At 32.1% G+C, this 19533-nt stretch overlaps 1 protein-coding gene across 2 annotated transcripts in view; it reads right to left on the bottom strand.

Moving 5' to 3' along the window:
- The window catches only part of LOC139094487 (uncharacterized), a 107762-nt gene that overhangs the window by 55862 nt on the left and 32367 nt on the right, over nucleotides 1–19533 (bottom strand). For both annotated transcript variants that reach the window (XM_070645523.1, XM_070645525.1), the window contains exon 3: nucleotides 11942–12048. In XM_070645523.1, coding sequence (XP_070501624.1) covers nucleotides 11942–12048 — 107 coding nt within the window. The remainder of the gene's footprint in view (nucleotides 1–11941; nucleotides 12049–19533) is intronic.

The following is a 19533-nucleotide window of genomic DNA, read 5'->3' as shown; positions in this document are numbered from 1 at the left end:
AAGAAGAATGTTAGGGGAGTTTTATTCAAATTGAATAAAGGAATCGAAAGCTCTCTTGGATTGTCTGCTTTGTCTATAATGGATTGTTCAAATATTATGTAAAGGTATGGACCTCCTGTCCATGTATATTGAACTTTTTTTCAATTCTTCTCTCCGAATTTAGCTACTAAAAGTGAATTACAGCACGGTTCAAGTCACACAACCCCCAAACAACCCCTAACTGGTGCTTTTAGCAAGCATAAATTTATTAGCGAAAACAGTAAAAATATCGTCATTTTCCTTTCTGCTTTTTTCCCATTCAACGACTCTTTAATGAATACTTTTTAATGAGAAATTTTCTGTATTCATGCTACTTTCCATTCATTCTAATTTTCATTTCATGTTCATCTCTTCTTCTTCTTCAATTCATTCTCCTTTCTACCTACTATTTACTTCATTCAATCCTTGTTCGGCGAAATTAATGTTACGCCAATTTGAATTTTTGTCGTATAGCCGAAATAAGAAAGTGAATGGAAAAAAGAAAAGTAAAAATTATTCAATGATAAAATTCATTGAAGGAAAATGAAGTCAGGAATGGTCTGCGACGGTTTAGGATTGACTTTTGGTAGGAGCGCATGGTGGCTTTTGGGATTGAAGGTATCATACACATTTGACTGCCAAATTGGTTAATCTATCAAAAATTGTGTTCTAGACTGACCTGACTCTGACTTGGTGCTGGATTCGGTTTAAATCAGACACCATGCCAGAGTCACGTTGACCTAGTGCTAAACTTTTGATCGATTAACTGACTTGAGCCATTCTGGGAAGTTTTGAATAAGATTCAACCTCAAATTTGACATTAATTCGGATCCTAAACCAAATTATTTACTTGAGCGACATTAAGCGATATGGAGAACCAACTTCCATGTATTATCACTTCGCTATATCGTTGACAAACCAATCGTTTACTGTAAGTATTATCATGAATTCACCTACAATCAGGCACAACATTCTCAATTCTATGACAAACACTCATAGTGAGAGCAATTCAACCTTTTTTCCTAAAAATCTCAGTTAAATTGGCAGAAAAAAATGGAAATAAAAAGTGCAGAACAAGAGCGAGTGAGAGGCCAAAAGCACTGCGACTTAGAGAATTTATTTTCCATAAAAAATGTTGAGACATAAATTCTCATAAACATAGAATAGAAGGAAGAAGAAAAGAAAGTCAAAAGGAGTCTTTTATATACGAACATTAAGGGAGAAGTAGATGACGACGGCGACGACTATTACGCGAGCTAAGGTAATAACTGAGTAGAGTTTTAGTGCACTTAATGGATGTAGATATGTGAATGGAGTTACGTGTATGCCACATATTATTAGATTTCTCGTTACTTTTATTTTGAATAATAAATTTTTATATTTTATCCCCTTTTATTCCCTGATTCTTTTAATATATTCCATCTCCTTCAATTTCCTCTTGGGGGTCGTTCATAAATGACGTCTGGATTTTGGAGGAAACCTGGCACTCCAGCTAAAAATGTGACATTCAAGCAAGTAATGCGACGTTAAAGCTGATAATGCAACATTTTTGAGGAGAACCCCAACTTACATCATTTATGGACAACCCCTTTAAAAAATGAAATAAAAAAAATCACTTTTCAGAAAAAAATTGCTGTTATGCTGCTATTATCATGCTGTTTACTCGAAAATATCGCTTGTGCACTTATAGGTAGACATTTATACATTTATAGTGTCTGATGTGAAGTTATGGTATTCTTTAGCAATTGCTCCTGCCATATATTTTTCAACACATGTACATGCACTTAAATATAGCTCATTCTCTATAGGTAGCTGCTCCCCTTTTCGTATGTAAAGAAGAAATGAGATAGATGAAGAAAATTTTCATTCGTTCGTGATCTCGATTTATGCACAAAAATAACAGTATAATAGGAACAAGAAGCAGTTGTGGAGCAATTGAATATAGCTTTTAACCAGTGGTGTGAAAGCTTAAAGCATCGCTGTGCTTGCATAAGCACATGAATTAATCATTTCATATTTCAATTCCTTGAACTTCCCACTAGGGATTTTTTTGCTTTTTTTGATCCTTCCTTTCATGCATCAAGCCCTATTGCTACTAATGCTCCTAACTGCTTGATGCTTTGTTGCCTTTCTGCCTCTCCTTTCTCTCCACATCCATTCAGCTCATTTCAAAATCGATATTGATTTATTTCGGCCATATGCTGTTATTTTCCTCATTCTCTTTGCCTTTCTTTTTTTTATTCATCCATTCTTTCTATCCTATTGCTCTGAAGCAAATTACGTTCAAACATATTCTTTAAACGTGATATCGTCAAATTTCTAATGCTCTTAAATTTTCCTTGTGTCTGGAATGCAAAAATATGTGTATGGAGCTGGGATGTAAGTATGCATATGCTGCTAGGTTTAGATACTTGAGGGAATTGATATTTTTTGGGAATGTTTGATGTTGTTGACTTTGATTTCAAATCATACAATTCGATCAATCTTGGTCTGATTCATCTTTTCACAGTTTCATGGTCACCAAGGTATTCTCTTGAAACTAAATCTAAGTCATTAGAGCTGGACACCAAACTTGGAAGTCACATGGCATAGAAATGGCCGAAAATCGAGCCCCTGGCTGGCGTGACTCTGACCTAAAGTCAGTATCGACGAAATCCGACATCAGGCCAAAGTCAAGTCAGCTTGAGTTCTGATTTTCGACCATTTCCAAGCCGTTTGCCTTCCAGGGCTAAATGGATGATAATTAGAAGTCAAAAAGAGTGTCTACACCCAGCCCTAAAGCATACATGTAAGTATGTTCATATGTACATATTCTTAAATTCGACAGAATTCTTTAATACGATTCCTTCTCTTTATTTCCTATTTCCATTCTTTTCTTGAATTTATATATTATTACATACATTCATATATTGAATTTTAAAATTGTTTTTATGAAAATTATTTCACGTGGAAATTTTATGGCATTAACTCATGCACACGTCACATGGCATAAAAATTTCTATTGTCATTATTTTCTTTGTCTAAAGTTTTTTTAAGGAACAAGAAAGAAGACTTAAAATATATATGTTAAAATTATTCTGTAGAATTTTATTGAATGCTTTGATTACTGGTTGCCATTGAAACTTAAGAAGCTTTTCATTAACGGAAGAAAAGTTTTGACTTGAAAAATTGAAAGAATTTTTATTAAATTAAATAATTTTTGTTTATATCAAATTTTTTTGAAAAGCCATAAAGTGCTTATTTTACTATCTTGAGATTATCAGGCTAGAGCATGAACTTGCTATTAATTTTAATTAATTTAATTATTTTTTGCTTGTTTTATATCACAAAAGATTGTTCAAAAAGTCCTTGAACTTTACAATATTTTCAAGTGGGATTTAATATTTTTCAAATTATAATTTAGGCCTTAAGCAGAGCCATAGCTTGAAATTACGATTTTGTCTAACTAAGTCGAGTAAAACCGAATTCTAGATCAATGTTACGCAACTTTCAGTGGAAGATAATCACCAAGGTGTGCAGCGAAAAGTATTGGTTGCGAACTATAGCTTTAGATAGAGCTTTTGCAAGTTCTCAGAACAACTGAACTGAATTTTTAGCATATATCCAAGTCGGCACAAGTTTTTCATGGTTGCCAGATTTTAAGGCAGTTTGTCAAATTGTCTCTTGGATTGTCATATGACAGTCACTTGGTTGCCATGAATAATTTGTGCCATTCGGGTAGTTTTTACGGATATAATAGACTTTCTTCTGACGAATTAGTTGACATAAACTCTAACAATATGGAGAACTACAGCTAGATATTGTCAGACATGGATTATTGAATAAAATTTTATTAAAATTTCTAAATCCAAAAAACCGAAAGAAAATTCCTTGTTTTAAACTTTAAATCTGCTAAACAAAAAAAAAAGCTTAAAGGCAGCTATAAAATTTTCATTCAATAAATTCTGCAGGTTGAGGTGAAATAATATTGGACATAAATTTTCAAGCAATTTTGCAAGCCATCGATAAAATTTAAATTCTCTATGTGTTGTCCACAAAATTTCACTGATAGTGATTCTCTTCGTTTGCCTCATTTTGTTGCTGCATATATCTCTGTGAAGCATATAAAATGTGAGAAGTGTGTGTGTATGTGTGTTTGTGTGTAGGTTTTGCGGCACAATACCTTTTCATGAATATTTTGCATCGTGCATGAGATATTTTTGAATATTTAATATCGAATGTAGCCTTGCATCATCATGTTTTTCAATATTTATTTTGCATGCCCTTCTCTACACACATGCACACTAGAATGATTTTGGAAAATCCGATTTTAAGGCTCGAGAATAAAAATAAAAATCCTCATTAATTTAGAACATTTAACATTTTTTTTAGTCTCTTTCATTTAGAAAAAGCAATTATCTCGTGGCATATTTTATATAACATGGCATAAGGCATGTTCAAATTTATTATAATGTACAAAAACACACAAATTCTATTCAATTAATTTTATTATTCCCCGTGTACAACCTCATACTCGTATTAATTTTAAATATAATTTAAAGTGTATCGGAGGGTTTTTGTGTTTATGAAATTTTTTGGAAATTCAGGGGATAGAACTGTTAAATGGCGTTTAAAGCTGTATAGCGCATTTTTAGAGTCGCAAGCAACAACACGGTCAGAGATTGGTAACGTAGCTTTGTGGAGGCAGCAGTGTATTCATAGGAATAGGGCTTTACGTGAAGCCAACTCATCCTTCTCCTATTTAGCAATCTAGCTTAGGTATAACCCATGTATCTAAGGGCTATCGATGCCGTTTCGTGAACTGTTGATGCCAAGACTCCCGGGTAGTCTCGGTCTCGGTATCCGTTTTGAGAATTTGTCGAAAAAATAATTCTCGAGAATTTGTCGAGACTGAGACTTCGGGAAACCTTACATGTTTCTAGGTATATTATATAATGAATCCTGAATTATACAGAGTTGCCAAGTCACAGAATCATCAATTACTAAGTTAATGTTTAAGGTAATGCTGTATAAATTTGTCCTTTTCTTCTTTCACTCTATTCCAATACCCAGCCAGTAAAAAGGTACCAAACACCCCCACTAGTTCCTCAAAAGAACGCTAAATATTATTCATACATCCATATGAGACACATGTGTTCAAAATTATTACAAATTCTTATTCTTTTTTGTTCCTGCACCATCTCTTTATACCGTGACTTGTGTCTATCTTCTGCTGCCATATTCTATTATAGCATCTATAATACATGTTTAATGGACCTGGTATATAAATATAGTTAAACACCTTTTAATGCTATTACATTCTGTACAAGCTAGTTAAAGCCATGAATAGCTGAACGTGCCGTATGTAACATCTATCTATAATATGTACCTATACATGCATGTATCCATATTTGCAGCACATGAAAATTTATAATGATAGGAATGGAAAGTGAATACTTGCCATTGTTGCTCCATGCTTAATATCATCATGCCTTTGGCTTTAAATTTTTTTTTATTCCTGTTTTGCACTTTCAAGTGCTTTTTATTTGCCTTTATGATTTTAATATAACATGAACATAAACATACATTCCCATGTAGCTATAGTGAGAAAAACAAGAGAAATTATTTATGGTCCTTATGCTTCTCCTGCATTTATTCATTTACTGTTCACTTTTATTGTTTTATAGCGTTGAGTATATACAATAGTTATTTCCATTAATGAAACATAAATTTAACTTTTCTTTCTTCTCGTTATGCTTATTGCTCTATGTCTTTAAGTCATTTTATTCATAAACTTTACTAACTGTAAATAAAAAAGGTATGAATAGAGTGGAAATTATTATTATATATATCCTCATGCTACACTCATTCATTGGCAATTGTGTAAAGCTGTGTGTTGGTTTTGCATGCTTTATAGCGTTTTAAGGTTCAGATATGTTTCTGGACTTTTCTGCAAAGTCTGTCTGGATATTTATGGTTCTTTAGATAACTGTGAGTGTGTTGAGGGCATAGAGGAGATAACAGTACAAATGGCCATGAATTTTGTCAAAATACGAGGCATAGGTCGAATAACTGCCATCCAGGTAAATGAACAGTCATGATAATAGATGAATTTGGTGAATTAGCCATACTGTCTACCTATTTAGTCAGTGTCAACCTCTTTCTCATTGAAACGCATTGTTAGAGTGACAAGAACCCCTAAACCCTTTTCTCCCCTGCTGCTATGCAAATGCGCTCTAACCAATCTCCTAAACCTCAACTTTACTAGCATTTTATTTGACTTTCAAAGTTGAAAAAAAGAAACATAAAATAATATTTTACTATTATTATTACGACAGCAATATTTATGTTCTTTGATTCTGTATCGTAAGCTGGATTGTAAGGTTGAAGTAAATTGACGTCCAATCGTACTTCCAAACTGTTATTAAAATGAAAAGTTTTTTTAATTCTTCACACTTCAAGAATATTTAACATGTTGACGGAGTTTAATGTGGTGAAGCTAATTCGATACCTGAATATTCTGTTAGGTTAACGATGATTTGATTACAGAGTACGTTGGAGGTGGGAGTTCCTTAACATAAACAAGGATTGGAAATGTTTTTGTTTGTTTAAACTTTAAACTTTGAAGGATATTTTGATTTTCTTTCAACTTAACATCCAAAGAAGCAACAAAGCTTTGTATTGTTCACAAAAAGCTTCAAGGCATTCAGTACATTGCCCCTGCTAAGCTATCAATATCCTTTTCCAAAAAAAGATTGATTGGAGTTGGAAAACTTAACAATCAATTGATTCATTACCTAGCTTATGGACAAAACTTTCGATTTTTCTTTGAGCACTTCTATCATCATGTGAATATCTAATATGCTTTCTATTCTCGACATTTTTTTGTGCCCTCAATTATTCATGATCACACTCTCGAGAAAAAGTTTCTCTTTTTATCAGATCAAAGCTGACAATCTTGTTTACATGGGCAGCAGGATGGGCAGTTTTTTGTGTGAGAAGTTTTGGTATTGGATTGATCTAATTTAGAAGATAGAGTTCCAGCAAAGTTCAGGGCTTTGTGAATTATTAGAGAATTTTTGCTTTTTGCTACAAGATAATTGAGAAGATTCTGGAACGTAATTTTATATGTAGATTAATAGAGTAGATATATAATTTTAAAGAGTTATAAGTTTTGAGTTCCAGAGCGACACAAATGAAAAAGGCTGCTAAATCTCTTTTATCGACACAAAATGCAGCTATATGGACGCCAAACGGAGGCAGATTCCATTTGGTGCTAATAAAAGAGGCTTAATGGAGCCTTCATCTCTTTTGTCGCTCAGGGTTCAAAGTTTGCGGAAATATGGAATAGCTTTGAATCCTTTATCATGAAATTTCCGTACATTATAGGTGAAAGGTCACATACAAAGCTCTTGACATTGACGCATTTGTTGTTAATAAAAGAGGCTTAGTGGAGCCTTCATCCCTTGTGTCGCTAGGGGTTCTAAGTTGACTAAGTGATGACTATAATAAGATGTCTATGGAAATATGGGTTTGATTTCAATCCTTCATCATGATTTGATATCATGCTTCCCAAAGTATGTTCCATGACATGATATCAAATCAGTCAACCTCTTTGTTCCCTAAAATCTTCAATTCTAAATCGCAATACTGAAATGTTTGGATGTGCCATTTAATATATCTCAAAATACCTTCCGATTGTTATGAAATCTGTTCCAATTTTCTTGGTTCGTTAGTTCCAATAATTCTAATTTTTAACAAAAAATTTCAACATTATCTTTAAAAAATTTGATTGTTCCTCTCATCAACAACATTTTTCAATCCTTTCAAGAGAAACAAAGTGCTGAAAAATGCTTTAGATTCATTCAAAATTCACAAATAAAAAAGATCCTTATGCATTACTGAATATCTGTGCATGTATGAAAGTTCAAACAAGCATTTCTAAAATGCTTTTTGTGAATGAGGCACTACAAATTCCAATTTTCAATCTGAATGAATGCGCATTTCAACAAACTATGAATTTAAAGTCTTTGCAGCTTCTCTTTAAACTTAACTTTTTTTATTTCATTGAACAGTACGTAAATAAAAAATGATAAAAAATCGTTTTGCTTTATGCATCAATCAGCTTGTATATATTCCATTTTCTCGGCGATAATTTTTTTTTTCAACTCACTGTTGTGTGAATAAATTTTTGATTCCTTTTTTCATCTTCGCTTTTGTTTTTTAAGCGAGAAAAGTCGTAAAAATTTTTCCGCGACTCAATTTTTATATCAGAGATTTATGTGAATATATTTGATAGCTGAGAGGAAAACATAAAAAAATTCCTTTTATTATCATCATGGTTTGCAGGAAGACAAAAACAAAAGTATAAGCATGATGTAGATGTAGTATTCGGAAATCGATAAGTTTGAGCTTTTGTTAAATTTTTTTATGTTTAATTAAAATATTCTTTTTATTTTCCATTTGAATTATGAGCGAAAAATTTATTGGAAGCGTGATGTGAGATTATTGGATTTGACGAGGGATGATATCTTTTATTCTAGACATGACTCTGATATAGCTCATCTTGACTCTAACATAACTCAACATGAGTCTTATTGAATTAAGTTGTCCAATAAAACAAGTTTTATAGTTCACTAGCTGTAAAGTTCTGAGTATGTCTAGTTCTAGATGACTAACTAGATGCGACTAACTAGATGCGAATTTTCGTCTACAGGACTAGACATACGGCTTGTAAAATAGAAACCTGTTCAATTAGGATGAGCTATAAACCTTAATTGCAGAGCCTCAAATCGACTCAAAATTGTTATAGAGTCGAGTCGACTAAAGTTGCTTCAGTTGCTTAGTTTGTTCATCATATCAAAATTGGTATATAAAATTATTCAGTTAAGTCCTTTTATGGATAAATCGAAAAGGCACTTGGCTCAAACTTGAAGGTCGTCAATTCGAATCACAATATCTACATTTGTCCCAAATATCGCAAATCGGTTGATCGATCTAAAATCCGGCACCAGGTTGACGGGGCTCTGACTTGGTACCAGATTTGATTTCAGTTTGAAATTGGAATCATGCCAGAGTTCCGTCGACCTGATTCCGGATTATGGAATGATTAACTTGTGCTGTTCAGGTGTACTTTTCCAAAAGTTTAGATACCTCGAGATCAAGAAGAGATAGGAGTTATATGCAGCCATAAAAAGTTATATATAATAAGTATAATAATATTCAAAATGCATTGCATCATTCACATCAGTCAAAAGCATTAAAATATTGCATTAATTTTACAATCAGCAATAAATATGTGGAAATGAATCTTCGATATCCTTTTCAGAAAGAATTTATCTCGAATTTGATCAGCGCGAAACAATTTTTTTGTTATCAGGAATAATGCATGAAAATTAAAATAACTCATCTCCTATAAAGAATACATACAGTCTGAATTAAAAAGCATCGTCTGGTCAAAGGAAGAACAGAAAATAAAAATTGTTTATGTAAATTCCATTCGAATAAATTCCCCACATTTTTATATATTTCCGCACATAATTAATTTAATCTCACTCATTCTCCCACAACTAGGATAAATAAATGTTTCATGTATTATAATAGATCCTTCAGTCACATACATATAAAAAAATTTCGGATGCATGAAAATTTATATATTTTTTAACGGAAACTAATTTAATTTCATGTATGAATATATTAATTTTTTTCTGTATAATTTTTAATGCACTTGTGAACAAAAATGAAGTTTTTTTGTTGCTGTTCATTAACATAATAAGTGCATCATCAGTAAAATATATGTACAACTTTCCTCTCTTAATGTTCATGTACACTATAGCATTATAATCGAAAAATTCAACATCCAACAAGAATCATCTAGAAAATTCCTCGTTCATGGATGCTGTAATGTTTACATGAATCTACCATGTATATCGCTTACAGTCACAAATATGCAAATTTGATGTTAAAAGTCAAAAGATCAACATGATGTGAATTAAGTGTATCAAATCATTGACTTGTATCATTACCCTAAAGGTATGCAATTCGTGAACAGCACCGTACATCCGATTGATCTTTTTTTGAAAGTAAAAAGGAAATTTTCATCTGGCGCCTCGTTTTTAGTTCCAAACAAATAGAATCTATCTAAACATAAATAAAAGCATAGCGTACAACCGCATAGTATGGAATACGCCCCAACCACTTATCAAATATTAAATAATTCCATGGTTCCAAATAACTAGCTGTGAAAATTCAATAAAGTGGAAAAATGTGCATTATTTATCGTCAAAACATTGCACATTCAAGTTCTCCATGCGGCATTTTTCCTCTCCCCTATTTTTTATGCACATTTTGGTACGTTGTGTATTTCGAAAAATTGTTTAAGCATGGAATTTTATGTGTGCTTTTTGTACATACATATAGGGTACCCGACAGAAAAGGGGTTGATTGTGTTTTTGGATATTTGATACTTTTACGTGCACTTGAGAATTGATTTTTTTGTGTATTGAAATTCTTGTTTGTGAGAAGGTAAAGAATTTATTGAATTGAGGCATTAAGTATGTGTCTTGCAAAGCTGTAAACAGTTTAAACCTTGGGTTAGACATGTCATGCAAGTTAATGTAATAGATATACTGTCTGGTATGGGTTCCTAATGTCTATACTTTGATGAATTCAAGAGTTCAAAATATTCTGAGGATGTCTTGATCAATGTCCCGTCTTGAGAATCTACAGTTGATATCTACATTTCAAAAACACTTTGATATGTCGATAAGGTGACGATTGACGAATACAAGACAGCCATTTAGAAGGAATAACCGACATCAATCATCAAGTTAGAAGTCACTGTCAATGTCGAATGATTAGTACTGCAGCATTAAGTATCTAACACATTAGCAGTTTAAAAGAAGATTAAGAGTAAATAGAAACACAGTACCGTGCTCTACAACTTAAAGAGCAACAATAAAAGGACCTAACAATCTTAAAATAGGATTCGGTCAAGAACCGTAGACCTGAATTTCATGCATTTTAGACGCTATGCCAGGAGTTTTCAACTGTACTTTAGAGTTCATCCAAGGTAGCAGGTTTGGTATGGTTTAGTCTCGTGCATCAACATGTAACTACAAACTGTAGCTAAACTAACAATTCTTAATTCCACAATATTAGTTTCCCATAAATTCCCATTTAAAATCACACAGAATCGAAGCTATCAATATCAATGTCTATCGCAGTCCCCATTCTAAACAGCTTAAATAAATACACAAATTTTCTATGCGCTTTAACAGCACAGAATATCAAATTACAAACACTTTGTACTCCTCGTTGATTTATTATGACGGCGAATTGTGTGTAGTTGAAGTTAGCTCTGACTAAACATTCGATCTTGTACAATTTATGTTTTTGTATGCATATGTTTCAGCCACAATATATTTCACATATTTGGTGATTGTTTAAAATTTTTGATATGAAATTTTTTATTTTTTTCTTTTATTATTGTTGTTGATAAATTGAAAATAGAATCGAATGTGGATAGAAGATTATTTCATATATATGTGGAGTTCCTCCCGCAGAAAAACAAAACAAATGAAAAAAAGGAGGCATAAAAATTGAATTGATTATGCAAATAGAAGAGAGTAGAATAGTAAAATATGGTTTATTGAGCCGATACATCAACTCTCGTGTGTACATACGAGTGGATTGCAATAAAAAATGAAAAATTGTATATCGTCAATGACTGCATATTTGTGCTATGTGCTGTATTCATATAGCATTCACTCGATTGAATTTGCACAAATATTTTGTATAAAAAAAATCATTTTCTTAATTTTTTCAAGCATAATTTTTTAAGCATGGATTGCAAATCTATAGGAACAAAGTTCATTGTAAGCTTAAGCATTTCAGGTTGAATTAATTCATAAGCACCAAAAATCGTCAATATTTAATAACTCACCTGGTTTGGATCCGGCCTTGTTACGTTCATCTTCTTCCAATGCCGCTAAAACAGCAGATTTTGCCAAGCTACCAGGTCTTGTCGTTGCTGGATCATCGAAGTTGATTCTACAAATGTAAATGAGAGATTTTATAAAGTTAGTGATGCAACAAATATGTAAAAAAAATAATAATTTATGGATGAGAATCGCATGGTTAATTTTTAAAGATGTTTGAAGTATTTTTAAGGATCTGCAGTATTTTCTGTAAAATGATTTCATGGTATTGTGGGGAACTGATTCATATATTTGTATGTAAGGACTTCAGAGATATTGCGAACTTGATTTTACTAGGTTGCATGTCTCATTGTTGGCAATTGTAAGAAGAAGGAGGTGGACAGGATAAAAAGCAGAGTTGAGTTGTAGAATAGAAGCTGCTTGGAATTTTCAGGATTTACTCTAGAATATCTAAACCTTGGTCGACTCAACTCTGACCTAGAGTGTCAACTCCCATTCCCCAGGCCATGGTCATGTCGTCCTTACATCGGAGTTTTCGACATGTAAATTACGGTTTAGTACACTTGTGGATATTCCAAATATTTTGTTTCATTTCACTCAAATTTCAATTGAAAATGTTAAAAACTTCACGAATGAATTGATAGAGCAAACACGAAATAGAAATAGGAATTTTTACATGCAACATCAAATTTGTTTTGAATATTACAACTGTAGAACTATTGCATATAAATCAGACTTGCTTCATATAAATTGACGTCATCTGCAAAAGAACTTTAGAAATTTGCTAGAGTTTTTTCTCAGAATTGTAATTGTTGTGAATGCCTTGATCCGAGAGCTTGAAGTCGACTCGGATTTTGTATTACATAAAGGCGACTCCATTCAGAGCTAAAAGTTAATTTTAATCTCAGCATATCTAGGTGAGATCCAGGATAGACATAAAATTCCTAAAGTTTCATTAAAAATATTTCTAGAAAATTCTTAAACCAACTACGAGCATTCAAATAAAGCAGGTATTTCTATTCATAGGAATTAATCATTTACTTCCATTTTATAAATGTACATTTAAACGCTTCCTTTAGCTATTCATCATATAGTTGAGAACTTATAGAATTATCTTATTTATAGACCAAAGTGTATTCAATAAGAAATTTAATTTTATATGAGAAAACTACATCATGTAGAGTAAGAGAGGAAGTATAGTGTAAGCCACAAGATTCAATTAAGCTCTTCTGTTAAATTATATTCATCCTCAATCTTTCAATCGATGGGTTTTAATTTAATTTTCTATTCATAATATCATAATGAATTACTTAACTGATGCTCAAAAATGTTCTTACAAAATCAGCGTTTCTAAATCGTCTGCTTTAATTACTCTTTTGAGAATACTTCAGAATCAACGTGCTTGGGGTAATGGGCTGTTTATCAGTGATATACACGAACAGCAGCGTGTGACAAATTTAATTTTTTGGAATTGAATGAGCTAAAATTAGCAGTCATGACACCCTTAATGAAGAGCACTGTTGCCTGCTTTGTGCTGGCTAAAGTTGGCTTATGTGACGTCATTTATGAAGTTCCCCTACCACTCTTCAATGTTTTGTAATCATCGTTCAATACAATTTTAATTAATTTTTAAACGAAAATTTTCAAATTACAAATTAAAATTGAGTGAATTGTAAGTTTAAGCAGCAAAAACACTTGACGCCTCCCAACCCTCATCCTGTCAATTCCACACATAACAACATAAAATCAATAGATTTGTTTTTGATGACAAGACGACATTTCTTTTAGGATGTACGAAGAATATTTATCGGTTAAATCCTTGTGGGCTGTTCGTAAGGCATGAAAAGCTACTGATTTTTTCAGCATCAACATCCTTAAATTAGAAGGCAATGAATGGTCTTGCGATGTAACTTCCGAATATCCCCCAATTCACTCAATTCCTGAATTATTGTCAATGACTAAAATATACAAATAGCAAATTGATAAGGAAATTGCAAAGCATTACCAAAAATACAATTTATGATTATGGAAATGAGCATCCAAATGTTTTAATTTTTTGTCAATATTATTCAATTTCCAAGAAGATTGTGGTATCTAAAATATTTAAAGTGGAAGTAAATTGTATGAAGAAGCGATCGATTTGATTTAAAATTTAAATTAAGATGATAAAGCAAGGAACTTTGAGGAGCTTTTTACTTCACAATGATGCTTAAATGTCATTTGAATGATACGTTTGTGTGTTTTGATAATGGATTTTATGGCTGAATTATAAGGTTTGGTTGTCTTTAGGGGGACTACTCATTTAGGATTTATATAGGAGCTGATAAGCTTTTTTATTGTCTGTTTATGGATTTTTATGTCAAGTTGATGGAAATTTGAATTGTTGGGGTCGGTTGAGACTCTTTTGCATCAATTGAGACTCGTAAGGATTGATTTATGCCCTTTAAAGTCCATTGAGACTCTCTTAGGTCAATTGACACTCTCTTGGGTCGATTGAGACTCTTTTAGGTCGATTGAGACTCTTTTGGGCCGATTGAGACTCTCTTGGGTCGATTGAGACTCTCTTTGGTCGATTGAGACTCTCTTGGGTCGATTGAGACTCTCTTGGGTCGATTGAGACTCTCTTGGGTCGATTGAGACTCTCTTGGGTCGATTTAGACTCTCTAGGGTCGATTTAGACTCTCTAGGGTCGATTGAGACTCTCTAGGGTCGATTGAGAATCTTTAGTCACCACAAAATATCCCTAAAACATCAACAAACTCCCACATAAAAGCAATAATTTCCACCCCAATTTCTTCGAATCCTCAAACATCCAATTCATCAACATTTTCCAAGAAGTCATATGAAATCTTTGAAATTGTGAATTTACATTGGGTGAACCACTCACATCATAACCAAAATATTCATAAATGATCCATAATATTCACACTCAAACCCTTAAATTCACATATCCTTGCCACAATTCATGTATCATCTTTTCCGGGAAACTTTAAATGATTTGTGAATGCTTGGAGCAAATCACATATCAGCAATTTGCCTTTAGGAGACAAAATTCAACTCTTTGAGATTCCTCAATGTTTTTCCTTTAAGGAACATTGAATGTGACATCGCTTTGCGATCATTCGTCACGTCTAATATCAAATTGAAAATGGAAATGTTAAATTTTGCATACGTAAACATTTTTCTCACCCATTTTGAATCATTTCTCTTTCAATATACTTATAGATCTATACAACATACACAGAACACGAAATAAAGTGGAGTGTGTCAATTTTCTGATGCTGAAATTTTAATGACTGCTTTGATTTTTGTTGTTGCTGTGTCATCTTGTCTAAATTTGACTATTGCGAGTTTTCTTGATTTTTTCATGAAAATTTTATTTCTGACTCACTGGCTACTAGACTCATAAAAATTTTAAACAGCTGATGTCAAACAAATATTTTTCGGTAGACAAAATAGAATAAAATTAGATTGGCTTAATCATCGACATTGAGTGATGCAGATTTGAGACAGAAAGCTGTTTTGAGATGAATGAATAAGTCAGTCTTTGTTTTTGAGTCATATTTGTGATGAAAATTGATATTTTTAGAACAAATCAAAATTAAACGGTCAAAAAATATTTGAATTCTTCTAAAATTCTCTTTTTTGCATCAATTGAAGCAAGAATTTTACCAAATTTCGCATCAATATCAATTAAAATTCCCACTAATTGCTAAAAACGACATTTTAAAGGAAAATTAATTATTTACCGCTCAATTCATAGTTAATTCTGCTAATGAGGAACAAGAGAAAATGTCAGTCACGACAGAAAACATTAAAATCAAGATAAATCACGTGTTTTCAATCCAACATTGTCTTTGGTAATTTGTTTGACTTTGGGAAGTTTCAAGGAAGTTTTAAACTTTCAAATTGAATTGTGAAGCTGTTCTAGTAATCTAGTATACTTTGACATACATTTTGCTCATAACTCATGAGGAATTTACAGCATAGAAAATGCGCTTCCTAAAAAATCAAATCCAAAACCCAAAAGTCATAAAAAATAATTTTTTTTTCTGTATAAAGAAATGGATGTATGGAGAAAATTGATGATGGTAAATGGCACAACGAACACAATCGACAGATTACAATCGACAATCAATGACTCTCACTCTTACCTCGAATGTTTATTTTTCGATTTCAATCCCATTTCGATCTAGGGTAAAAAATGTAATTTTTGGTCACTTTTTTTTGGTCATTTTTGAAAAAGGCATTTAGAAGCGTTTTCATGCCATGGTTTGTATAGAAGAGTTGTACAAGATCAAAAAATAAGAACTTCTGCATTAAAATTTTTGACTATTGGTCTTCCTGTAGTTTAAAATTTCCAAAAGAAAAAATTGGAAAAATGACCAAAATTTGTCCATTTTTTGTTACAGCCGCTTGCGTTAAAGGACTTGTTTTTCATAAACCAATAAGTACCCAAAAAGTTGCCTTTTATATCTCTTTATCATTCCTCATATTAATTTTTTCAAATGAATGAAGCACTTCTTCACAATTCATCATACAAAATGACCCATTTTCAAATGTAATTTTTGGTCAAAAAAAATGTAATTTTTGGTCACTTTTTTTTCGCAGGATGCATTGAAAATTTGTATGGAAGGAAAAAAAAATGTAATTTTTGGTCACTTTTTACAAAAGTAAGCTATGAAAATTTGTGAATTTTTTTTCCCCTTAATCTTAACTTTTTTGATGCAAATTTAAAGATTTAGGTCTAAATAAAGTGTGATTCAAATTTTATGGATGTAGCTGCAGTGGAAAGGCATTAAATCATTAATTAAATTTTTCCAAAAATTCCTTCCATACAAATTTTTCAATGCATCCTGCGAAAAAAAAGTGACCAAAAATTACATTTTTTTTGACCAAAAATTACATTTTTTTGACCAAAAATTACATTTGACTTTAAAGTTGGTATATCTCGGATATGACAAGTCCAAAAATTTTGAATTTTTTTATGGTGAAAATATTCACAATATATGATAGTTTAAACCACTTTCAAATAATTTTAGACAAAACAGCGAAGAGAAATATGCATTTAAAGTGTCCAAAAATGAAAAATGACCAAAAATTACATTTTTTACCCTATTTTTTTTATTTTTATTTCTTTCGATTTTTTTATGTATATATCGAAGCTTTCTATCAGAGCTGTGACAAATTTTTTATCTTCTTCTTCCTTCACTGTGTGTATATATTCTGCTTCTCGTTCTACTTAAAAATCCACAAAGCACATCAGTTCAATTTAAGTAGATCTATATGAGATAGGTATAAGCTACACATATATATGTATATATATGTATATAATGAGAAATTTTTCTCCCATCTTATACTTATTTTTTTTTCAAAATTGAGCTACGCTCAATAATCCGCAAAGTGTAGGGAATGAAAAAAAGGCAGCAGCAGCAAATTGCTATGCAAATTAATTCAACTGTAATCATAATAAAATATTTAATGAACGCTGAGTGAGTAAGTCAACGGTGTAAAGAAGAAAAACTTATAAAATATAATAATATTGAATGCGAACTTGAGTGTTGTCGTTTCAGGCGACGGAGATACTCAATTCAGTCGCAGGTAAGTGAGCAGAATGTCGCTCAAACAAACAAGAACTTTATTGATTTTGTGATTAAGTCCGGCTTCGCTTTTCAACATTTAATTTAAATAATAATAAGTAATATGGCTGATGTTGAAATCATTCATAGTTTGCTAGACTATGTACAGCTTTGAGGCTTGTTTGAGAAAGTTTTTTTTTACTCTTGTTTATCACCTACAAATCTTGAAGCTTTCGGTGTTGATTTTTTGAAAATATTTGATTGAGGAAGTAAGGCACTTTGGGATTTTGAATATAAATCTGTGATTTGAAGTTCAAGTTAGAGCTTTTAAGCACAATTCAGCACTATAATGTTCAATTCAACATTTTTGAGCTTGATATTGAGCTTCAAGCTACAGTTCAGAATTTGTAAGCTTAATTCAGAAGTTTTAAAAAGGAATTCAGCATTTATAAATTCAATTGAGCATTTTGAAGCTAAATTCAGCACTTTGAAGTTCAATTCAGCACTTTTTAAGTTCAATCAAGAAATTCCAAGCTTTTTTCAGCACTTCTAAGCTCAATTCAGCATTTCTAAGCTCAATTTAGCACTTCTAAATTCAATTTAGCACTCTTAAGTTAAATTCAGCAATCTTAAGTTCAATTCAGCACTCTTAAGCTCTCTTAAACTCCTCCTGTCTCAAGTATGCGTTCTCAACAAACAACTTCATCACGAGCAAGCACTACAAGGCATTCCTAACCACTCCAATGCCTTTAAAAAAATTCTCATTTGAAATTTATGAACCAAGAAGTCCCATAAAATGCGTTCAGTACTGTCCTTCCTAGTTCTTCAATTTTCCATTCACTTCATCTGCATATTTAAAACTTTTTTTTACTGTATATGCAATAGACTTAACCACAACCTACTAATACTTTATTTTTGCCTCCTACGACTCCACTTCTGAATAGAAAAACTTTTTCAATTTCAAACCAATTTTCAATCGTCGCGTCAAAAGTTTCACTCAACGTGCCTTTTGTGCCCTTCACTTATTTCCCATATATGCATGAATATTTATCCTCTTACTGTATACTTTATTTCAATTTATTTTCACTGGTTGCTTTCCGTTTTATTTCAAAGCTTACATTTGAATTGATTCCCTTTTCAAAACACACAAAGTGAATCCAAAAAATAGAATAAATTGAAATTCAATTGTTTTATTAAGCGCAACCGACAGAATGACTAAATGTTTCTGTATTTTCGTTCCCTTTTTCTCGAAATGAACAATGAGAAAATGAATAAAATTTTGCGCAAATTTATAGATGACGATGCAAGTTTTAAGCACCATGATGTCGCATTTTGCTGTATGTATTCCCATCTCTGTCTCCTGTCTTTTTAGCTTTTATTTTTAGTAGGCTGTGAAATTTTAAAATCAGTTTTTTAATGGTTGGATTTTGAGAGGATTAGTTTCTTAAATCTTGGCAAATTTAGATCCTTGATGTGATAAATCATGGAAAAGTGGAGGTTTGGATGTCTTTAAGGTATATTAAGGGATGACTTTTCCATTTTTACTGAATTTTTTGGTCTTTGTTGCAGCCTAGGACGCATTTGAGAGGAGAACATGCACTTAAATCCTCAATGCAGGCTGGAATTGACTCCATCAACCTTCACCTGATCAATAGGATATCCCTCAAGTCAATACAACATAGATAAACATCCAGCATCTCCAAATCTACATCCATACCATCCCAACCAGCCATAAAAGCTTCCTAGCCACCATCACCGATGTCAAAAGTCTATTTACGACTTTTTGTCAAATGCCTTGTGAGTAATAACCCGAAAATACTAAAAGTCTATTCATCTTCTGCATAAAAGTTTTTTGTTGTAGCACGTCACATGCGAGATATACAGTAAATGGCGAAGAATAGAATAGATAGAAGTATAGTGTGAAATGACTAAAGAAGAAATAGTGATAGTGGTGTATATAATTAATTGGATGACTAATTGCACAATTCAGTATACAGACATATGTGTGAGCATGCATA

The sequence above is a fragment of the Chironomus tepperi genome, unplaced genomic scaffold (assembly GCF_022539635.2).
Source record: "Chironomus tepperi strain 1889 unplaced genomic scaffold, CSIRO-AGI_Ctep_v1 contig_354, whole genome shotgun sequence".
Classification (NCBI taxonomy): domain Eukaryota; kingdom Metazoa; phylum Arthropoda; class Insecta; order Diptera; family Chironomidae; genus Chironomus; species Chironomus tepperi.
This window is presented reverse-complemented; position numbering and strand designations above follow the sequence as displayed.